Source organism: Zea mays, chromosome 3 (genome assembly GCF_902167145.1).
Source record: "Zea mays cultivar B73 chromosome 3, Zm-B73-REFERENCE-NAM-5.0, whole genome shotgun sequence".
Taxonomy (NCBI): domain Eukaryota; kingdom Viridiplantae; phylum Streptophyta; class Magnoliopsida; order Poales; family Poaceae; genus Zea; species Zea mays.
In genome coordinates this window covers 210643425-210667510 of record NC_050098.1, presented here as the reverse complement: position 1 = coordinate 210667510, position 24086 = coordinate 210643425, and the positions used below count along the sequence as shown (strand labels likewise).

The 24086-nt window shown below is 48.1% G+C and overlaps 2 protein-coding genes across 2 annotated transcripts; both read left to right on the top strand.

Annotated features, from left to right (window-relative positions):
• The first annotated feature begins 16036 nt into the window (after positions 1-16036).
• On the top strand, positions 16037-19646 carry LOC100382750 (uncharacterized). Its single transcript, NM_001361679.1, has 11 exons — positions 16037-16154; positions 16243-16310; positions 16442-16524; positions 16629-16787; positions 16903-17011; positions 17149-17695; positions 17781-17878; positions 17978-18223; positions 18322-18436; positions 18540-18753; positions 18903-19646. The coding sequence occupies exons 1-11, from the start codon at positions 16071-16073 to the stop codon at positions 19553-19555; spliced, it is 2376 nt and encodes a 791-aa protein (NP_001348608.1). The 5' UTR covers positions 16037-16070; the 3' UTR covers positions 19556-19646.
• A 2095-nt stretch (positions 19647-21741) lies between these two features.
• On the top strand, positions 21742-22948 carry LOC100279027 (Dehydrin Xero 1). Its single transcript, NM_001152093.1, has 2 exons — positions 21742-22328; positions 22417-22948. Exons 1-2 carry the CDS (start codon positions 21831-21833, stop codon positions 22627-22629), a joined length of 711 nt encoding a protein of 236 aa, NP_001145565.1. The 5' UTR covers positions 21742-21830; the 3' UTR covers positions 22630-22948.
• Positions 22949-24086: the final 1138 nt, after the last annotated feature.

The window sequence follows — 24086 nt, the reverse complement described above, 5'->3', positions numbered from 1 at the left end:
ATTTCCCTAGTAGTAGAGTCGGAGTCGGATCGGTGTTGACGTAGAGTTCGAGCTAAATTGCAAATTGGGTCTCAGGAGCCTGGGTGAAGATTCTGAAATTTCTAGGGTATCTCGGGCAAGTCAGCGACAAATCTTAAGGTCCCAACTTCCAAAGAAGATCTCCTCGCCCTGTATGAAACTCATGGTCGCCATCATAAAGAGACGAAGGTAGTGCTCTATTTAAGAAACTTATGAATTTTTTGATATACGATAAATATTACTCAATTTACAAAGGAATTCTTGATACACTCTCGTGCCTGTGCACCAAGCAAGTACTGCATGGCGTCGCCCCTGCCACCAGATATGATAAGCGGGATGATCTCTACCTGGTATGTCAACTATGGAAGAATATTTGCCAGTGAATTTATGAGTTGGATTGCGAGGTCTAGAATTGAAATTAAATCACATGAGTCTTAAAAATTTAAATAAGTTCGAGCTCTTAAGGTGAGAATACCCTAGTCTGTGTTATGGTCTCTATTGTCTATGCAATGTGTTCAGATGATTTGCCCTCTTGGAGCGCATCATCCCAACTTTTATAGTCCAAGGAGGGGATGGTTACAGAAAGTTTATCTAACCAGCCGCTAGATAAAGATATAGATTGGTCTAGCCGAACCTATCTCAGATACAAAGGACTTTTATTTTTATATTTATATGTAGATTACTCTTATCATCTGGGTTCTATTGTTTGACCTTCTGACACATGGTCAGGTGGGTCCAGACACTCAGAGACAAATAGAACTCAGGTGCACGACAAGACATTGGGCGGGACTGTAGCGTCTCGTAATGTGTGTCCCATCTACCCGTGGGACGAGTGTATTTATAGGGCCACTCGAGAGTAGGTGATCCAAAGTATGTTTATACCCCCGGTTGCCAACTACCCCAGAATATTCCGTGTAATAGGGTAATTACAATGCCGCAACTTTCCCAAGATGCGCTCACCTATAGTTACACCCACTAATTACAACGATAGGTGGGCCCCTTGAGGGTCGCCCTAGTGGGCTGCCGCCTCGGGCGAGTCGCACTCGCACTCCATGCGGCCCTTGTTGCCGTCTAGGGATGGCAACGAGTTTGAAACCTGAAAGGGAAATGTGCCCTTGGGCCATTTCTAAGTATTTTGGTGATTGAGTGCCAACACAAGTGCTTAAATGTGAATTTATGCTCATGAATGGACAAAGTGCAAATCAAGAGTAAAGGTATGTTTCTAAGCCTTAGTACATTGGTTTTGTGTACTAATATACTTGTCTAAGTGTTAGAAACAGAAAGAAGAAGAAAAGAGAAGAGATGACTGTGTTCAGCCAAGAGGCTGTTTCGGTCTGGGGCACCGGACTGTCCGGTGGTGCACCGGACAGTGTCCGGTGCGCCAGGCTGCCTCGGCCGAAGAGGCCGCTCTCGGGAATTTGCTGACGGCGTACGGCTAAAATTCACCGGACTGTCCGGTGTGCACCGGACTGTCCGGTGAGCCAACGGTCGGCCGAGCCAACGGTCCGCCGCGGATTCTGCGCGCGATACGTGGCCAAGCCAACGGTCGGAAGGGGGCACCGGACTGTCCGGTGTGCACCGGACATGTCCGGTGCGCCAACGGCTCCCAGATCTGCAACGGTCGGCTTCGCCATTTAAGGAAAGGAATCGGGCACCGGACACTGTCCGGTGTGCACCGGACTGTCCGGTGCGCCCGATGACAGAAGGCAAGGATGGCCTTCCAGATTTGTTCTCAACGGCTCCTAGCTGCCTTGGGGCTATAAAAGGGACCCCTAGGCGCATGGAGGAGGACACCAAGCATTCCTACAACATTCCTAAGCACCAAGACATCGATCTCACGCATTCGTTTCATTGTGATAGCATCTAGAGCTCTTGTTGAGTTGCGAACTCTTTGAGTTGTGTTGCGAGCTCTTGTTGCGACTTGTGTGCGTGTTGTTGCTCTGATCTTTTGAAGTCTTGTGTGCGTTGCTCATTCCCCCTTTGCTCTGTGTTCTTTGTGAACTTCAATTGTAAGGGCGAGAGGCTCCAAGTTGTGGAGATTCCTCGCAAACGGGATTGAGAAAAAGCAAGCAAAACACCGTGGTATTCAAGTGGGTCTTTGGACCGCTTGAGAGGGGTTGATTGCAACCCTCGTCCGTTGGGACGCCACAACGTGGAGTAGGCAAGCGTTGGTCTTGGCCGAACCACGGGATAAACCACTGTGTCGTCTCTGTGATTGATCTCTTGTGGTATTGTGTTTTGTTGAGACTCCTTTCTAGCCACTTGGCATTTATTGTGCTAACACTTAACAAGTTTTTGTGGCTATAAGTTTAAGTTTTACAGGATCACCTATTCACCCCCCCCTCTAGGTGCTCTCAATTGGTATCGGAGCCGTTCTCTTCAAGAAAGGGACTAACCGCCCGAAGAGATGGATCCTAAGGGGAAGGGAATCATGATCAACGACAAGGAAAAGGAGTCCTTCGTCAACGAGCCAAAAGATGACAAATCCAACGACTCTGGCTCGGGCCACAGACGTAAAGATGGGAAGAAGAAGAAGACAAGACGTATCAAGGAGATCGTCTACTACGACAGCGACGAGTCTACTTCTTCCCACAAGGACGACGACTACGACAAACAAAAGACGGTTAACTCAAACTTTTCTTTTGATTATTCGCGCATTCCGCACAGCTCAAATGCTCATTTGCTCCCCATTCCACTTGGCAAGCCTCCTCACTTTGATGGAGAGGACTACGGATTTTGGAGTCACAAAATGCGTACACACCTATTTTCTCTCCATCCAAGCATTTGGGAGATTGTGGAAAGTGGAATGAAATTTGATAGCTTGGATAGTCCTTCGTTTATTAATGAACAGATCCATAAAAATGCACAAGCTACTACTGTGTTGCTAGCCTCTTTGTGCAGGGACGAGTATCACAAGGTGAGCGGCTTGGACAATGCCAAGCAAATTTGGGACACCCTCAAGATCTCTCATGAGGGGAATGATGTCACCTTACTCACCAAGATGGAGTTGGTGGAGGGCGAGCTCGGACGATTCGCGATGATAAGGGGCGAGGAGCCGACACAAACATACAACCGGCTCAAGATCCTTATCAACAAAATAAGGAGCTACGGAAGCACGCGATGGACGGATCACGACGTCGTCCGCCTAATGCTAAGGTCATTTACCGTTCTTGATCCTCATCTCGTGAACAATATTCGTGAGAATCCCAGGTACACGAAGATGACGCCCGAGGAGGTACTCGGAAAATTCGTAAGCGGGCGGATGATGATCAAGGAGGCAAGATACGTGGACGACGCCTTGAATGGACCGATCAACGAGCCTCAACCCCTTGCTCTCAAGGCAACAAGAAGCAAGGAGGCGCTACCTAGCAGGGTGGCACAAATTGAGGCGGCCGGACTTAATGATGAAGAGATGGCCCTCATCATCAAAAGATTCAAGACGGCGCTTAAAGGTCGCAAGGGACAGCCAAGCAAGACCAAAGCCAAGGGGAAGCGTTCGTGCTTCAAATGCGGTAAGCTTGGTCATTTTATTGCTAACTGTCCCGACAATGATAGTGATCAGGACCAAGGGAACAAGAGGGAGAAGAAGAAGAATTATAAGAAGGCAAAGGGCGAGGCTCATCTTGGCAAGGAGTGGGATTCGGACTGCTCCTCGTCTGACTCCGACAATGAGGGACTCGCCGCCACTGCATTCAACAAGTCATCCCTCTTCCCCAGCGAGCGTCACACTTGCCTCATGGCAAGAGAGAAGAAGGTAATCACTCGTAATGATATCACTTATGATTATTCTAGTGACGATGAGTCTAGTGATGATGAAATAGATTACTCTAGTTTGTTCAAGGGATTGGATAGAAATAAAATTGATAAAATCAATGAATTGATTGATGCCTTGAATGAAAAGGATATGCTTTTAGAAAAGCAAGAGGATTTGTTGTATGATGAACATGATAAGTTTATAGAGGCACAAAAATCCTATGCTTTAGAAGTTAAAAGAAATGAAGTGCTTTCTAGTGAATTATCTTCTTGTCATGAAAACATTGCTACTTTAAAGAGTGTTAATGATGACTTAAATGCTAAACTAGAAGTAGCTAGTAAATCAACATCTTGTGTAGAAATTGTTGAAACGTGCACTAGGTGTAAAGATCTTAATGTTGATGCTTGTAGTAAACATCTAGTTTCAATTTCTAAATTGAATGATGAAGTGGCTAGTCTTAATGCTCAACTTAAGGCTAGCAAAAGCGAATTTGATAAGCTAAAATTTGCAAGGGATGCCTACGCGATTGGTAGACACCCCTCAATTAAGGATGGACTTGGCTTCAAAAGGGAAGCCAAGAACTTAACAAGCCATAAGGCTCCCATTCCCGCTAAGGAGAAAGGGAAGGCCCCTATGGCTACTAGTGCTAAAAAGAACCATGCCTTTTTGTATCATGATAGGAAAAATTCTAGAAATGCTTCTAGAAGTTATGATGATTTTGATTCACATGCTTATGATTCTTATGCTATGACTGCTTCTAGTTCTCATGTTGTGCATGATAGAAAGGTTGGTAGAAGAAATGTTATTCACAATATGCCTAGGAGAAATGTTGTTAATGCTCATAGGAAAGTTCATGGACCTTCTACAATTTATCATGCCCTAAATGCTTCCTTTGCTATTTGTAGAAAGGATAGGAAGATAGTTGCTAGGAAGTTAGGGGCAAAATGCAAGGGAGACAAAACCTGCATTTGGGTCCCTAAGGATATTTGCACTAACCTTGTAGGACCCAACAAGAGTTGGGTACCTAAGCCCCAAGCCTAAATTTGTCTTGCAGGTTTATGCATCCGGGGGTTCAAGCTGGATTATTGATAGCGGATGCACAAACCATATGACGGGGGAGAAGAAGATGTTCACCTCCTACGTCAAGAATAAAGATTCCCAAGATTCAATTGTATTCGGTGATGGGAATCAAGGCAAGGTAAAAGGGTTAGGTAAAATTGCAATTTCTAATGAGCACTCTATCTCTAATGTGTTTTTAGTAGAGTCTCTTGGATATAATCTGCTATCTGTTAGTCAATTATGCAACATGGGGTATAACTGTCTATTTACAAATGTAGATGTGTCTGTCCTTAGAAGAAGTGATGGTTCACTAGCTTTTAAGGGTGTATTAGACGGCAAACTTTATTTAGTTGATTTTGCAAAAGAAGAGGCCGGTCTAGATGCATGCTTAATAGCTAAGACTAGCATGGGCTGGCTGTGGCATCGCCGCTTAGCACATGTGGGGATGAAGAACCTTCACAAGCTTCTAAAGGGAGAACACGTGATAGGTTTGACTAACGTGCAATTCGAAAAAGATAGACCTTGTGCAGCTTGTCAAGCAGGTAAACAAGTGGGAGGAGCGCATCACAGCAAGAATGTGATGACCACTTCAAGACCCCTGGAGCTACTGCATATGGACCTCTTCGGACCCGTCGCCTATCTGAGCATAGGAGGGAGTAAGTATGGTCTAGTTATTTTTGATGACTTTTCCCGCTTCACTTGGGTGTTCTTTTTGCAGGATAAGTCTGAAACCCAAGGGACCCTCAAGCGCTTCCTCAGGAGAGCTCAAAATGAGTTTGAGCTCAAGGTGAAGAAGATAAGGAGCGACAACGGGTCCGAGTTCAAGAACCTTCAAGTGGAGGAGTTCCTTGAGGAGGAAGGGATCAAGCACGAGTTCTCCGCTCCCTACACACCACAGCAAAATGGTGTGGTAGAGAGGAAGAACAGGACGCTAATCGATATGGCGAGGACGATGCTTGGAGAATTCAAGACCCCCGAGTGTTTCTGGTCGGAAGCCATGAACACAGCTTGCCACGCCATCAACAGGGTCTACCTTCATCGCCTCCTCAAGAAGACTTCGTATGAGCTACTAACCGGTAACAAACCCAATGTATCTTACTTTCGTGTATTTGGGAGCAAGTGCTACATTCTAGTAAAGAAGGGTAGAAATTCTAAGTTTGCTCCCAAAGCTGTAGAAGGGTTTTTGTTAGGTTATGACTCAAATACAAAGGCGTATAGAGTCTTCAACAAATCATCGGGTTTGGTTGAAGTCTCTAGCGACGTTGTATTTGATGAGACTAATGGCTCTCCAAGAGAGCAAGTTGATTGTGATGATGTAGATGAAGAAGATGTTCCAACGGCCGCTATACGAACCATGGCAATTGGAGAAGTGCTGCCACAGGAACAAGATGAACGAGATCAACCTTCTTCCTCAACAACGGTGCATCCCCCAACTCAAGACGATGAACAGGTTCATCAACAGGAGGCGTGTGATCAAGGGGGAGCACAAGATGATCACGTGATGGAGGAAGAAGCGCAACCGGCACCTCCAACCCAAGTTCGAGCGATGATTCAAAGGGATCATCCCGTTGACCAAATTCTGGGTGATATCAGCAAGGGAGTAACTACTCGATCTCGATTAGTTAATTTTTGTGAGCATTACTCTTTTGTCTCTTCTATTGAGCCTTTCAGGGTAGAAGAGGCCTTGCTAGATCCGGACTGGGTGTTGGCCATGCAGGAGGAACTCAACAATTTCAAGCGCAATGAAGTTTGGACATTGGTGCCTCATCCTAAGCAAAATGTTGTGGGAACCAAGTGGGTGTTCCGCAACAAACAGGACGAGCACAGGGTGGTGACGAGGAACAAGGCTCGACTTGTGGCAAAAGGTTATGCCCAAGTCGCAGGTTTGGACTTTGAGGAGACTTTTGCTCCTGTGGCTAGGCTAGAATCAATTCGTATCTTGCTAGCATATGCCGCTCACCATTCTTTCAGGTTGTACCAAATGGATGTGAAGAGCGCGTTCCTCAACGGGCCGATCAAGGAGGAGGTGTACGTAGAGCAACCCCCTGGCTTCGAGGATGAACGGTACCCCGACCACGTGTGTAAGCTCTCTAAGGCGCTCTATGGACTTAAGCAAGCCCCAAGAGCATGGTATGAATGCCTTAGAGACTTTCTAATTGTTAATTCTTTCAAGGTTGGGAAAGCCGATCCAACTCTTTTTACTAAGACATGTGATGGTGATTTGTTTGTGTGCCAAATTTATGTCGATGACATAATATTTGGTTCTACTAACCAAAAGTCTTGTGAAGAGTTTAGCAGGGTGATGACGCAGAAATTCGAGATGTCGATGATGGGCGAGTTGAACTACTTCCTTGGGTTCCAAGTGAAGCAACTCAAGGACGGCACCTTCATCTCCCAAACGAAGTACACGCAAGATCTGCTAAAGCAGTTTGGGATGAAGGACGCCAAGCCCGCAAAGACTCCGATGGGAACCGACGGACACACCGACCTCAACAAAGGAGGTAAGTCCGTTGATCAAAAAGCATACCGGTCAATGATAGGGTCTTTACTTTATTTATGTGCTAGTAGACCGGATATTATGCTTAGCGTATGCATGTGTGCTAGATTTCAATCCGATCCTAAGGAGTGTCACTTAGTGGCGGTGAAGCGAATTCTAAGATATTTGGTTGCTACGCCTTGCTTCGGGCTCTGGTATCCAAAGGGGTCTACCTTTGACTTGGTTGGATACTCAGATTTCGACTATGCTGGATGTAAGGTCGATAGGAAGAGTACATCAGGGACGTGCCAATTCTTAGGAAGGTCCCTGGTGTCGTGGAACTCTAAGAAACAAACCTCCGTTGCCCTATCCACCGCTGAGGCCGAGTATGTTGCAGCAGGACAGTGTTGCGCGCAACTACTTTGGATGAGGCAAACCCTCCGGGACTTTGGCTACAATCTGAGCAAAGTCCCACTCCTATGTGATAATGAGAGTGCTATCCGCATGGCGGAAAATCCTGTTGAACACAGCCGCACAAAGCACATAGACATCCGGCATCACTTTTTGAGAGACCACCAGCAAAAGGGAGATATCGAAGTGTTTCATGTTAGCACCGAGAACCAGCTAGCCGATATCTTTACCAAGCCTCTAGATGAGAAGACCTTTTGCAGGTTGCGTAGTGAGCTAAATGTCTTAGATTCGCGGAACCTGGATTGATTTATAGCATACATGTGTTTATGCCTTGATCATGTTCCTTTTTGCATTTTGTTGTTTAGTGTGGTGCTCAAGTTGTACACACACTCCCTGGACCTCACAAGTCCGTTGCAAAGTGATGCACAGTTTTAGGGGGAGACGTGTTGCAACTTGACCCTTTGAGACTAACCATTTGTTTGAGTTTGATTGTTTTAGTCTCAAAGAAGGTTTGAAAGGGAAAGGTGGACTTGGACCGTGAAAAACTTCCACTGCACACCGATGAAAAGAGTACTTTCTCCAAGTTCATCTTTTAACTCTTATTGCCTATTTGCTCTTAATTGAAGATTTTGGTGAGGCAATGGGGTTAAAGGGCCAAGATTGATCCCGTTTTGGTGCTTGATGCCAAAGGGGGAGAAAATAAAGGCCAAAGTGATAAATGGATCAGCTACCACTTGAGAGATTTTGAAAACAGTAGAATAGAGCTTTTGGTTTGTCAAATCTTTGGTTTGTCAAATCTTTTTTGTTGTATCTCTTGTCAAAAGTTGGCTTCTTGTGGGGAGAAGTATTGATTATGGGAAATAGGGGGAGTTGTTGGAATCTTGAATCAATTTTCCTTAAGTCTCTACAAGTGGATTTGACTTAGAGATAGGATTTTGAGTTTGATTTGCAAAAACAAACCAAGTGGTGGCAAAGGATGATCCATATATGCCAAATTGAATCAAAATGAATTTGAGTTTTTATTTTGAAGTGATATTGCACTTGTTCTAGTTGCTTTATGTTGTGTTGGCATAAATCACCAAAAAGGGGAGATTGAAAGGGAAATGTGCCCTTGGGCCATTTCTAAGTATTTTGGTGATTGAGTGCCAACACAAGTGCTTAAATGTGAATTTATGCTCATGGATGGACAAAGTGCAAATCAAGAGTAAAGGTATGTTTCTAAGCCTTAGTACATTGGTTTTGTGTACTAATATACTTGTCTAAGTGTTAGAAACAGAAAGAAGAAGAAAAGAGAAGAGATGGCTGTGTTCAGCCAAGAGGCTGTTTCGGTCTGGTGCACTGGACAGTGTCCGGTGGTGCACCGGACAGTGTCCGGTGCGCCAGGCTGCCTCGGCCGAAGAGGCCGCTCTCGGGAATTTGCTGACGGCGTACGGCTAAAATTCACCGGACTGTCCGGTGTGCACCGGACTGTCCGGTGAGCCAACGGTCGGCCGAGCCAACGGTCCGCCGCGGATTCTGCGCGCGACACGTGGCCAAGCCAACGGTCGGAAGGGGGCACCGGACTGTCCGGTGTGCACCGGACATGTCCGGTGCGCCAACGGCTCCCAGATCTGCAACGGTCGGCTTCGCCATTTAAGGAAAGGAATCGGGCACCGGACACTGTCCGGTGTGCACCGGACTGTCCGGTGCGCCCGATGACAGAAGGCAAGGATGGCCTTCCAGATTTGTTCTCAACGGCTCCTAGCTGCCTTGGGGCTATAAAAGGGACCCCTAGGCGCATGGAGGAGGACACCAAGCATTCCTACAACATTCCTAAGCACCAAGACATCGATCTCACGCATTCGTTTCATTGTGATAGCATCTAGAGCTCTTGTTGAGTTGCGAACTCTTTGAGTTGTGTTGCGAGCTCTTGTTGCGACTTGTGTGCGTGTTGTTGCTCTGATCTTTTGAAGTCTTGTGTGCGTTGCTCATTCTCCCTTTGCTCTGTGTTCTTTGTGAACTTCAATTGTAAGGGTGAGAGGCTCCAAGTTGTGGAGATTCCTCGCAAACGGGATTGAGAAAAAGCAAGCAAAACACCGTGGTATTCAAGTGGGTCTTTGGACCGCTTGAGAGGGGTTGATTGCAACCCTCGTCCGTTGGGACGCCACAACGTGGAGTAGGCAAGCGTTGGTCTTGGCCGAACCACGGGATAAACCACTGTGTCGTCTCTGTGATTGATCTCTTGTGGTATTGTGTTTTGTTGAGACTCCTTTCTAGCCACTTGACATTTATTGTGCTAACACTTAACAAGTTTTTGTGGCTATAAGTTTAAGTTTTACAGGATCACCTATTCACCCCCCCTCTAGGTGCTCTCAAAACCTGCGGGTAGAGCATTAACAAACCCGTGGGGTATACCCACGGGCACATAATTATATACATACATACATACACACATATATAAATATATAAATAGATATATACAAATATGTGTATATACAATATATATACACACACATATTTACAAATATATACATATATCTTCATTGCAGGTATGCGGATTTGTGGGCGCGGATATAACATTTTCATACATGCGAGAAAAAATCTATTGGGTTGAGAATCAAACTCACACCCATACCCACGGGTACAAACTCACACACAAACTCACACTCTATATGGTTTTTACCTGTGGGCAGCGTAAAATGTGCATATTGCCATCCTTACCACCGTCCATGGACCCTTCGCTCCCCTCAAGGATTGTTTCTGCAGAAGGCCCTCGAGTCGTGGCTGGCGAAGTCCTTCGGTTCGATGCATCCCACACATGGGGGTTCACTATGATGCTTGCATTCGTCGTGGTTGGTCGCTATCTACTATGTCGTCGTAGGTTCCGTCATAGTTGCTATGTAGCAAAGGCTTCAGTCTACCCATGGTCATGTGTAAGTATGGTTAGTTAAAACTAAGGTAAGCCTTCCTCTGTTGATCAAGGTCAAGTTCGGCCTCCGCCCCAACAATAGACTCCCGAGGGAATGGTTTATCCTGATGGGCCAATCCGAAAGTCAATTGTTTAGACAGGGACAAACGCCGACCTCGATAATCTGGTGAACCGTCTCGAGGGGGCCGCTTGCTGTGACTGTTGAGAACGCGTGGCAATGCTGTTTCCCGTGGCCGTGCGGCTATAAATTACCGCTCCCGTTGGCTCACTGTCGCGTCGCTTTCAGCGTTAATGTTACTCGTCCACGTGCCTACTGTTGTTTTTCCCTGTGCTGCCGAGGACGAGGACGATGCCAAGCTGCACCACGTTGGCCTTCTTGAAGACCACCGATCGCCGTTGTCCCCGGTACGATGCTTTTTTTTGAAAGGAAGCGGCAAAAGACTTGCCTCTTCAATATATTAGAAGAGAAATAGATAACAGACTTCAAAAGACGGAGCAAAAGAAAAAAAAAACGAAAAGAAGAAAAAACATACACTAACTCAATCTAACATACACTGCAACTCCCAATTTGATCTTTCACCAATTGCGTAACCTGAATAGTAGATCTTTGAAGTCTCTGAAAGATTCTGTTATTTCTTTCCAACCATATATTCCACCAAAAAGAGATGATGAGTCCATCGAAAATCTTCTTTGACTCCTTGCAGCAACGGTTCCTTAATCTCTTCCACCAATCATACAACGAGCCGAGGTTAGAAACGCCACTTAGAAATGACAGATTGGCCCAAGATAGGATCATGTTCCAAACCTCTACAGAAAACGGGCAGTCTTTGCCTAAATGAGGCATACTTTCTTGTGATAAGTTGCAAAGACAACAAATTGGATTGCAAGGCCATCCCCTCTTTTGTAGGTTGTCCGCAGTCAGAATTCTGTTATGCAACATGGTCCACGCGAAAAAACGACATTTTGGCTCAATTCTTGCTTTCCAGATAGGAGAAATTTTGATTTTACAAAAATTCGTTGCGAACTGAATTTTGTATGCACTACTTGAACTATAACTCCCATCTGTCGTCCACCTCCATAAAATAGTATCGTCGAGATCATTGAGTTCATGAGTGCTGTTGATACCTTGCCAGAGGGAAATGAATTCTTTTATCTCATCCTCATGTGTGTAAGGAGAACAAAAGTGCATCCAGCGATTGTTTGTAAGGGCTTGGCACACTGAGATATTTTTCCTCTTTGCTTTCATGAATAAGGTTGGCGCAATGTTCTTTGGGGCCTGACCCTGAATCCAGCTTGATCTCCAGAAATCAGCCATTTTGCCATCACCAATTGTTACAATCGTAGATGCATTAAATAGATCGACATCTGCTTTATCACAAGGTAATTGCAACCCAGTCCATGCTTTGTCTCTATTCGTCCATCGTAGCCATAGCCATCTAAGCCTTAACGCTCTTGCAAAGCGCTCTAGATCGAGTATGCCAAGACCTCCCTTATTCTTTGGCAAACAAGTTGTAGCCCAATTTATCAGGCAATGACCCCCACTACATGAATCCAAATTTTCTCCTTTCCAAAGGAAGTTCCTTCTTATCTTGTCAATCCTTTTAAGTAACCATTTCTGAGCTGGGAAAACAGTTAGAAGATAAATCGGTTGCGCTGTCAACACAGATTTAACCAAGGTTTCCCTTCCTGCCTTTGAAAGAAGCCTACCTTTCCACCCAGCAAGCCTTTTATTTATTTTCTCAATTAGAGGTTGAAACTCTATTCTTTTAATATTCCTGAAGTGAAGCGGTAGCCCGAGATACTTGCCAGGGAAGTTAGAGTACTTGCCTGGAAAAACTTCCATTAAATTTGACCATAAAGATTCAGGGTAACGTATTGGGAAAATCTCTGTTTTCTCAAAATTGATCTTTAGACCTGAACACCATTCGAAAGCTTCTAGAATTCTTTTTAGAACTTTGAGATCTAGTTTGTCTGCTCTAACAAACACCCCCGCATCGTCTGCATAAAGAGAACAACGAAACTTTGCCCCATTGGGTAATACCTGGCCCAGAAGCCCCTCATGAGCTGCCCTTTCAATCATTCGTTGTAGGGGATCCATTGCGAGGATGAAGAGAAAAGGCGATAGTGGGTCACCCTGACGCACCCCTCTCATGTGCTTGATTTCTTTGGTTTGCTGACCATTAATGATGATTTTGGATGAAGATGATCCAAGGATGGTAGCAATCCAATCTCTCCATTTTTGGGTGAAGCCTAGGGCTTTTAAGACGTCTAGAAGATATGCCCAATTAAGAGAGTCAAAAGCTTTTGATATGTCTAGCTTGACAAATAGGGCTGCTTGTTTGCTCTTGTGAAGTTTTTTAATCACTTTCTGGACATAGAGGAAGTTATCATGAATTGATCGCTTTTGAATGAAGGCATTTTGGGTAGTGGAGACAATTTCATTCATACGCGGCGCCAGCCTTGTTGCCATTATTTTGGTTATAATCTTCATACAACTATTGATAAGGCTGATTGGTCTAAATAGATCTATCCTGTCAGGGTTCTCCCTTTTTGGTAGAAGAACAATGTTTGCCTCATTGACCAAATGCAAACCTTTGCATTTATGATGATAAAAATCATTGATCGCTTTGGAAAGGTCTTCTCTAATCACCTCAAAACATTCCTTGTAGAAAAGCCCTATAAAACCATCAGGTCCAGGCGCTTTCTCTGAATGCATGCCCATAACCGCATTCCTAATCTCATCATCATTGATCATGGTGTCCAACTCGGATAACTCAAAAGGCGAGTAGCCCAGATTTTCCCAACGAACAACACTAGTCCTCCCGCCTCTAGTGCCAAGGATCTCTAGGAAATGTCTATGAGCCTCTTGTAGCTTATCTTCCTGACTAGTTAACAGGCAGTCTCCACAATTCAAGGATCTGATAAAGTTTTTTCTTTTTCTGTGATTGGCCATCAAATGAAAAAATTTTGTGTTCGCATCACCCAACCGCACCCAGGTCTGTCTGGAATGTTGTCTAGCAATAGATAATTGGATGCCTGCAAGGCCAAGAATTTTGATTTTTAGCCTTCTCCTGAAGTCAAGTTCCTCACTAGAAAGTGTTCTATTTTCCTGTGCCTTTTCCAGCATGGTAAGGACAATCTTAATGATAGCCAATTGCACTTTGATGTTACCGACCGTGCGTCGTCTCCAAGCTTTAAGAGCTTTGGCCGTGCGGACCATTTTAACATGTAACCGAAGAATGGCATCAGAGGAGTTAACTGTGGTCGTCCAAGCTTGTTGGACTACATCTTTGAACCCGTCAATGTGTACCCAGTAGGATTCAAAACAGAACCCCTTATAGAAATTACAAGGAGAGTGGCCCTGCATTAATAACGGAGAGTGGTCCGATGCCATGCCTCATCTTTCGAGTGGTGGTAATACGACGCAGTCGCCAAGCAGCAGGGTCGCCACCGCTGCAATAACGGGCGAGTTGGGCGCTGAATTGTTTGCCTTATGGTTGGTTATTCTTGTGGGTCGGGCCGTGAGAATTATGAACTAGACCAGTCGAAGATCTCTTCGCAGAGGGTCAAGGAGGTGGAGACGTTGGAATACTTTCCTGTTGTTGGTTATGGACGGGCTGTGGGAGCGGAGACCACCCCACGACCAGATGGCGAGGTCGTGGTCTTCGAAAGCTTATTTACTGCTAGACTTCGTTTGCCTTGTCACCAGTTTTTGCTCGGTGTGGTTGAGAAGTTTAAGGTTCATATTCATCAGCTAATGTCAAATGCCATGATGGCCTTGAGCAAGTATGTCTGGGCGACGACCACCTTAGGTATTGTTCGGTTAATCCAATTACATATGGATTAGACGGGATTGAAAAAAAAAATTAAGAAGAAATTTGATTTGGTTGGGATTTAAATTCACTCAATCACACTTAATCCACATGGATTGAGAGCTAAACGAACAAGCCCTTAGGTGGAGCTGCGTCAGTTGAGGTCTTCGCTAAGCATTACTACTTGCACCGGCATAAGAGGTCCATGGGTGGGGTTGTTGACCAGTTCGGGAGCTGCACTTTTACCCAGAATACAAGGAAGATCAAAGAGAAGCCCTTGCTCGAAGAATAAGTGGGGAGGGTGGACAAAGCATTGGTTCCACGTGCGTTGTCTTGAGGGCGAGCCTGGCCTCGACCCAGCGTTATGTCTCCATTTGAGTTTGAGGCATTTTTGTGTTATTATGTTGCTGAGAACCTGAGAGAGATCATGACGATCGGGACTTCGGTTATGCTGCAGTTACCTGTAGCGGTAGAGACTTGGTGGAAAAATACCTAGTGTGTGGGATCTGGCCATTGAGCCATGGGTGGTCTGTTGGGTCGGTTGCCTGAAGGGACTTCGATGGTTTTCTGAAGCAGATTCTGAGTCCTGCTTTTTTCTGTTGATCTGGGTGGTTGTTGTGGCCGAGATGTTTTTGTGGTGGAGACTAAGAAAGAGGCAGAGGACTTGGTGGGTCTTGTTACTGAGCATGAGGTTGAGAAGGGTATCGAGCTGCGCGAGGGAGAAGTCCGGCTGAATCGCGTTTTTAGTCAGATGGGGCTTGCGTATGAAGCACACAAGGCTCGCCCGAAGAGAAAAAAAGAGGACACCAACGGGGTCCCTGCTCAATCGCAGACGTCGACGGAAACTCCGTCGGCCTGCTCGGAGGGAGCCGACATGAGGGGCCTCCTCTAAAGCCTTCGTTCTTGAGCTGGCGAAGACATGTGGTCCAACTGACTCAGCGCACGACGCAGTGGCTAGATTCGCGGAGGACTTCGTCGAGCGATCCACCGAGGGTAATTCCAATGCGGGTTGGCTCAGGGAGCGTGAAGCGATGGGTTGTGAGGGATATAACTGAGGCGTGTGGCTGCGAAGATGTTGTATTAGCCCGAGTGGCGAGGGAGTTGCTTATATTCCCTTTCTCGCATAACATCTCCGATGTCATTACTGCAGCAATGGATCTGAAGGGGAATTTTAAAGGGATGTCTTGGCTTCAGTATTAGTTGCAGCGCCAAGGAGAAGTATTTTCGTCTAATAGTGTCATGGACACATGGCTAGAGCAAGTTGTACAACAGAGCCGATTTCCTTTGTTTCCTAAATTTTCCTTTTTGTCATTGCTTGGCTACGCATTTTTTTTAAAACTTGATCGGTTGCTTCCAGTGAAATCGACAGTAGGGCCCTGAACCCTCCTGTTCCCCTTCAGACGCGAGGTCAACGTCTTTGCCATGATCCTGGGAGATAATAACATGCACCCCAAGTGCAGGCCGCGCGCCAATCGTGTGTGTGTGAGTGTGATTATTGCGCGCACGTTGTGGCACGTGGAGTTCTTCAAGGAGCAACATGGCATTTGACCACATAAATTGGCTGTGCAACGGCAGCATGTATCCGCCTGCACTGCACCTAGTAGTCAGTCAGTCAGAAACAGGTGGAGCGCGATGGGGGCAGGCAAAGCCGTCTCCCTGCTCGCCTTGGTGCTGCTCTTCGCTCTGCAGACGACGCCGGCGTCGGCTGACAAGAAGGCAACGCATCATTCTTATGCATCTGGCGTCTCCATTTTAATCTGATTTCTACCTTTCATTCAATTGTACTACATGCCTGTGTGTGCAGTTGTATGTGATCTTCTTCAGTCCTTTCCCGGCCTTCCCTAATGCGCTGCTCGCTACAATCACCAGCGAGTAAGATCATCAGATACCAGCACTACTGCATTGTTATTAACTCACTCTGCTACCGATCCATTATTCCATTAATTTGCGGAGAAAAGAAACGCGTGCTTTATTTGCTACGGCGCGGCATGAATTGCATGCAGCTTGACGATTCTGCCCTACGACCTGCGGGCCATCAGCGGGATCGCCGTGCAGATCGACCAGGGCTTCCTGCCGCTCCTCCGACGTATGTTTTGTCTGTCTGATCATGTTCTGCGAGCGAGCGAATACTCGGATGTGCATCGCGCTGAATGATGCGTCTCTTTCTCTTTTGCTTTGGTCGTCGTTCAGAGCTCCCCGGCGTGATAGCCGTGGTCCCGGACACCCTGTACAAGCCTCTCACCACGCACTCGTGGGACTTCCTCGGGCTCGCTAGCAATGGCCAGATAACTCCCGCCTGGGCGTCCGCCAGGCTGGGAGTGGACACCATCATCGGGGCCATCGACACAGGTAAAGTAGTTGTGAGTCGATTAATAGATTTTGATTTTTTTTAACAAGTATACGGAGCACTAGTACTTCATATGGAGCTTCTTGTGATATTGGTTCTATGCATGTACTGAGGAAGGCGTATGGCCGGAATCCCTGAGCTTCCAAAACGATACCATGCCAAACGCCCCATTGGGTTGGTGCGGCCCCTGCGAGAAAGGCAACGACACAACCTTCCAATGCAACAGGTAGGGCAGGCCGGGTATTTGCCTGCGAGAAAGGCAAATAACTAGGCAGCACAGCACAGGAATCGGGATCCCCGTTCTCCCGCAGGCCGGGGCCAAACTGACTGACGATGGTTCGTACTACGTACACGCACGCACAGGAAGCTGATCGGCGCGAGGTTCTTCAGCGAAGGCATGAAGGCGTCGGGCGCGCTGGGCGACGGGGGGACGCCGCCGCCGAGCCAGGCGGACCTGTCGTCGCCGCGGGACTACGTGGGGCACGGCTCGCACACGCTGTCCACCGCGGGCGGCTCGCTCGTCCCGGGCGCCAGCGTGCTGGGCCACCACGGCAGGGGCGTGGCGGCGGGCGGCTCGCCCGGCGCGCGCGTGGCCGCGTACAAGGCGTGCTACGGGCCGGGCTGCTCCGGCGTCGACATCCTCGCCGCCATCGTCGCGGCGGTGGCCGACGGCGTGCACGTGCTCTCCCTCTCCCTCGGCGCGCCGCCCGCCGACTACCTCACGGACCTGACCGCCCTCGGCGCCTTCTTCGCGGTGCAGAGCGGGGTCACCGTCGTCTGCGCGGCCGGCAACTCCGGCCCGCAGCCGAGCACCGCTACCAACCTTGCCCCGTGGATCCTGACGGTCGGCGCGAGCACCATGGACAGGGATTTCCCAGCTAATGTCAGCTTCAATGGAGACACCATCCAGGTACGTACGGTACGGCTAGTGGGTTGAGCCATCGCTAGATTTTTTGCTCATCGATCGATCACGTATGGCGGCGTCCCGCATGAAGGGACAAAGCCTCGCAGACAGCACTCTGCCCATTGGCCAGCCGTATCCGATTATCAGCGGGGGGAAGGCCAACGCCGCGAACCAGCCAACCGGAAACTCGTGCGCATCTGATTCACAGCCTGCTGTTTGTTGTTCGGATCGACGTGTCCCGTACGAACTGAACGTCCTCCTTGTGCCTGCCTGCCTGCCTGCCTGCAGGTCGCTGTGCTTGCCCAGCTCTCTGGACCCTGCCAAGGTGAAGGGCAAGATCGTCGTCTGCGTCAGAGGGGTGAACGCCAGAGCGGAGAAGGGGTTCGTGGTCAAACAGGCGGGCGGCGTCGGCATGGTCCTCTGCAACGACGCCAGCACCGGGGACACCGTGGTCGCCGACGCGCACGTCCTCGCGGCGGCTCACTGCTCCTATTCGCAGTGCGTCCGGCTCTTCAACTACCTCCAGTCTACCAAGTAAGCAAAGCTGCAAGCTGCTGCCCCAAGATCTGCTCATCACGTACGCGGCTCTTCTCTGCACTACTGGTCTCATCACCATCTCCACTTCCGCGTAGCGATCCGTTGGGCTACATCAATGCGACAGACGCGAGCTTTGGCGTGAAACCTGCGCCGAAGATTGCAGCGTTCTCGTCCCGGGGACCAAACGCCATTACTCCTCAGATCCTCAAGGTTTAGCTCACACCGTTCAGCACCCCCAGATTGTCCCATCCTGTGCTGTGAATGAGTAACTACTAAATAGTGGTGTCGTCGCTGACTTGCTCTTCGATCGCAGCCAGACATCACCGCACCGGGTGTCAGCGTGATCGCCGCGTACAGCGGCGCGGTCTCGCCAACGGAGCTCCCGTTCGATGACCGCCGTGTCCCCTACAACATAATGTCCGGCACCTCCATGTCGTGCCCCCACGTCGCTGGCATCGTCGGCCTCCTCAAGACGAAGTACCCAGCTTGGAGCCCCGCCATGATCAAGTCGGCAATCATGACCACCGGTGAGCTACCTACACTACACCACGAACATTATCGAAGCCATATCTACTATATATATACACATGTTCTCTGGGTCCGTGCATTTTTTGCTACAAATTACAATACAGTAGCGCATGCATGATCGTGTTTTGTATGCGTTGTTGCACTGCAGCGAACACCACGGCCAACGACGGCAACCCGATCCAAGACGAGACCGGCGCCGTCGCCACGCCGTTCGGCTACGGGTCTGGGCACGTGGACCCCGTCAAGGCGCTGGACCCGGGGCTGGTGTACGACACCACGCTGCTCGACTACACCAACTTCCTCTGCTCACTGAAGCCCACGCAGAACCCGCTTCCGAGCCTCCCGGTCGACCTCCTCCCGCTCCTGGGCAACCTCTCCCAGCCTCTCGTCGGCCTCCTGCTCCCACTGTTCGACGCCGCCGGCGAGCCGTGCAAGTGTAGCAAGGGCCCGTACGGCCGCCCCGAGGACCTGAACTACCCATCCATCGCCGTGCCGTGCCTGTCCGGCAGCGCCACGGTGAAGCGCCGCCTCAAGAACGTCGGCGCGCCCGGCAAGTACAGGGTTAAAGTCACGGAGCCCGCGGGGATCAAGGTCACCGTAGTGCCGAGCGAATTGTACTTCGGGGTCGGAGAGGAGAAGGAGTTCACGGTGAAGATGGACGTGGACGTCAACGCCCCGGCGGCTAATAATGACTACGTGTTCGGCAGTGTTGTGTGGTCGGATGCGGCCGCGTACGCGTCGGACGTGAGCAAGGCCCATCGCGTCCGGAGCCCCGTCGTGGTTAAGACCAAGTGCGGCTAGCGGACTAGCAGAGCACACAAGGCATGCTCATTGCTCGATTAAGAACACTCCTAAAGATTCTTCCAAAAGCTAATGTAATTGGTAAACTAGCAACTATACCAAATAAATAAAATCAAATAATTTTTGTTTTTTATCTTTTTCTATTTCCATAGTTAGCTTCTTAAGAGCAAGCTCAATGACTAACCAAAAAGAGCTTCTTAATAAGAAAGACAAATCTTTATACTAAACTCCCAATCGATCTACACTCAGAAAACAGGTGTGTAAGTATGTGCCAGCCAACAACTAATATTCCCTGTCGATACAGGCCGGTTAATGCTGCTGCAGGTAAATCCGATGGACCGATTCTTCAGTGACATATCCTCTTACTATAAGGTGCAATTTATTTGATACAGCTACAAGAAGGAATAAAAAATATTGAAGAGGGTGACAACAAGGAAGAGCAGCTTATCAAGAGTATCCAAGAGAAAAAGGATACGGTAACCAATTCTTTATGGAAAATTAATGTGGTCGATATTGAGTCAACGATTTCACGGGGTCTGCCAACAAGTAGGAAAATGAAGTCTGACACTCCATTTTAATTTCTGTTTTTACTCTTTTTCTCCAGGTTTTGAGAGAAAATGATATTCCCAGATACATAATGAAGCAATAGCCAAATATAGAAAGGGGGTCTTGGAATTCTGGATCTTGATCGTTTTGCGAGGGGACTAAGACTAAGATGGTTGTGGCTACGATGGAAGTGCAAAGACAGGGCGTGGACCGCCATGAGACTTCCGTGTGACAAATTTGATGAAGACCTCTTCAATGCCTCCACAACTGTTACGGTAGGCAATGGAAAGATAGCGGCATTCTGGAATTCTAGTTGGATCCAAGGCCAAGCCCCTAAGAATATTGCGCCCTCACTGTTCAAGAAGGCAAAGAGAAAGAACATCACGGTCGCCAAAGCGCTCACTAACAACACTTGGATTCGATTATGCTCCCCATTCACGGGTGAGGGGGAGTTTAGTGAGTTCGCCTCCCTTTGGCAGGCCATTGGTAGCATGCAAGAGCTCAACGGGACAGAGGACAACATTTCTTGGAGATGGACGACAGATGGGCAGTACAGTGCTAGCAGTGCATACAAAATACAATTCGCATCCAATTTCAGCAGAATGAACCTCTGCCCCATTTGGAAGGCTAAAGTGGAACCGAAGTGCCGTTTTTTTGCTTGGACGCTACTTCATAAGAGAATACTGACTGCTGATAACCTCCAAAAAAGAGGTTGGCCTTGTAACCCAATATGCTGTCTCTGCAACTCAGCCCCGGAAACAATTCTGCACTTATGCAAGGATTGCCCCTTTAGTAGAGAGGTGTGGAACAAAGTTTTGTCTTGGGCCAACCTTCCTTTCCTGACTGGGCTCCCTAGTGGCACTTCCTTGTATGATTGGTGGACGGATCTGCGTAGTCTTTGCAGCAGACAGAGAAGAAGGGACTTCGACGGTCTGCTAATTCAATTCTGGTGGAATCTATGGCTGGAAAGAAATTTCAGAATCTTTCAAGGCCAGCATAGGGGTGTAGACCAAGTTACTATGGCTATCATGGGCAATGCTAGTAGCTGAGGCCTTGTTAGGTTTTTTCCTAGTGGTTGTTTTTTGTTTTTGCCCTGTTTTTTCCTTTTTTGATTTCTTTCTTGTGCTCTTGTTTTTCCTTGTTTCTTCTTCACTTCAGTTGCTTCGAATCTGTTGTTTCCCTTTGTTTACTTCCTCATCTAATATAGAACGGAGCGGCAAGCCTTTTTGCCCCTTCCTTTCAAAAAAAAGAAAGCCTGCTATTTAGAAATCTGAAAAGGCAATAATTCAAAAATCAAATATCCTCCATATTTATTCAGAATTCAGACTTTAATTTTGGTATATAGATTCATTCATTGTTAAAAATATATATGAGACTGAAACCAGAAATTTGCTACCCCGGACGACCATGTGAAGAAGATAACGTACGTACTCCTACTACTCCCGTTCATTCATTCGCCTGGAACGTTCAGAGAAAACCAACGTGGCACGCCCGTGACACGCGCCTTCCTCTCGTCATACGTCGCGGCCCTATGTGGCTGCATGTGCGCGCGTGTCCTCGTCCTGTCTTGCGCATGCCGTCTCTATCGCCCCCGTTCCCGGTACTATATAGACACGGGCGCATTTCGCCTCCATTCCGCTACAGCTACCAGACAACAGTCACCGGCACGCAGACGCTCAGCAAGAGCCAACAGGACATCGTCGCTCAGCAAGAAACAAGGGGGGCAATAATGGCGGAGTACCAGGGCGAGTATGGACACCCGTACCCGCGCGTCGACCAGTACGGGAACCCCGTGCCGCCGGTGGACCAGTACGGCAACCCGCTCCCGAGGGAGCCGGCGTCCGGTTTCGGCGCCATCGCTCCCCCCTACAGCGCTGGCGACAGCGCCGCGGGGCACGTGGCGGCGCCTGTCGAGTACGGTGCCGACGCCAAGTATCCGCACGATGGCACGGGGAGCGGTGGCGGCGGCGGCGTCACCGCTCCGACCGGTGTGGTGGCGTACTCCAGCGGTGGCGTCGCACCAGCCGAGACGGCGCTTGCGTCGTACGAGGAGGGCATGGTCCACCTCCAGCCGACCGGGGAGGAGCACACGTTTGGTATGGCCTCGCAGCTCCAGCCGACCCACGGGGAGGAGCACACGTTTGGCATGGCCTCGCAGCTCCAGCCGACCGGGGAGGAGCACACGACCCTCGGAGAGAAGCTGAGGCGCTCCGGCAGCTCCAGCTCGGTAAGATAACGTACTACATCGTGTTGCGGTGTTGCCCTACGCTCACACTGTTGGTGGCGTTCTAACTGGTGGGATGTAACGACGACAGTCCTCAGAGGATGACGAGCAAGGTGGGCGCCGGAAGAAGAGCATCAAGGAGAAGATAAAGGAGAAGCTCCCGGGCACCCACAAGCACGAGGAGCAGAAGGCTGGGCACGTGACGACGACGACGACGGGGACGCATGCAGCGGGGACGCACGAGAAGAAGGGTTTCATGGAGAAGATCAAGGAGAAGCTACCGGGACACCACCATGCTCACTGAGCGTGTGTACCTCAGTTGAGGACTCGGATTTGAGGGGTCCAGAATCGTGTGTCGTGCACAGGTCTCTGCAGTCTCTATATATGTTGTGTACGACTTCGGTAGCCTCGACCTCGATCGCTTGTACCTAGTCATGCTCATGCGTGCATATTGCTGTGCTCCTTATATATGTAGCATTAGAAGCTGCGCGCAAGTAGAATTTGGGTTCTAGTCTATATATACACTGTTATCGTCGTGTAGGTTTGGCTCTGGCTCGGAGTTGAGTAATTATGTTGGGCTCGTTTGGTTTGTGTTTGTAGTAATCCATATGCATGTTGGCTCTTGCGACTGTCAACGAGTCTTAATCTCTTAAAGTATAAACTACAAATTCTGCTTGTCTAAGCAGAGTAATTACAACCTGGAAACTTCAGAGGCACACGCGTGCGATTATCACCAGGGGATGGGACGACGGCGAGCGAACTCAACTCATCGCGAGAACCCGGAAGGGAACGTCACGGGGCCATTCCCATCTCTTACGCGCGCCCTCGTAAGTTGGACTGTAGGAATAACATCTTTCTACTCTAAAAAGCATCTCTTTACTCTACTTTGGGAACCTGGATTGAAAATGAACTAATTTTTCGTTCACCAAAGCGGCTCCATTCTTCGTTCTCAAAAACTGAAATATTCTAGTTGTTCTTCAACCAATAGCATTTTTTTGTGAGAGGCTGTAAATATCCTGTTTCGCAGTCGGGTTATGGGCATATCTATTTATAGTGTGGTATCCATTACACGGAACCTAAAAAGCATCTCTTTACTCGTCAAAGCAGGAGTGACACCATCGGCTAAGGAGATGCTTGGTTTTCAATTTTTTGGATCTCTTTCTAACTAAAGAGGAACGCAGCGGTTCCTAACTTCCTCAATGCTCCCGCTTTGTCAAAATCTCTCCTCCCATCCACAATCATACCATCCACAATCATATGACTCTCCACTTTAACTAAAACGGCGGGTTCATTCTTCATTCTCAGAAACTTGAAATACGGAGTATTTAGTCTACTCTTTAATAAAGCGGCTCTGTTCTCAAAAACTGAAACATTCTAGTTGGTTGAAGTTCAACCAAGAGCATTGGCCGAGAGCAAATTGATGATGTGTGGACGAGGCTGAATGGTGTGACATGAGGAGAGAAGAAGCAGGCTCACTTGGTTTAGACTGGAACCATTCTTAGACACAGGAACAAGAATTTTCGGTCGTGGGAGCAACAAAACAAGTGCACATTACTATATAGATAGACAAACTGAACCCATATATATTCTTTAGGGCTAAATTGCAGGTTCATATGGATACACTGCTCCTATGTTATTATATCTATTAGTAAACCATGGTGTTAGTTCTGTATAGATTTTATACACGTTGCATTGCAGTTGCAGCATGCATATTTCATTTTTCGACAATTGAACAAAAGTCTCCGCCTGGACCGCCTCTAC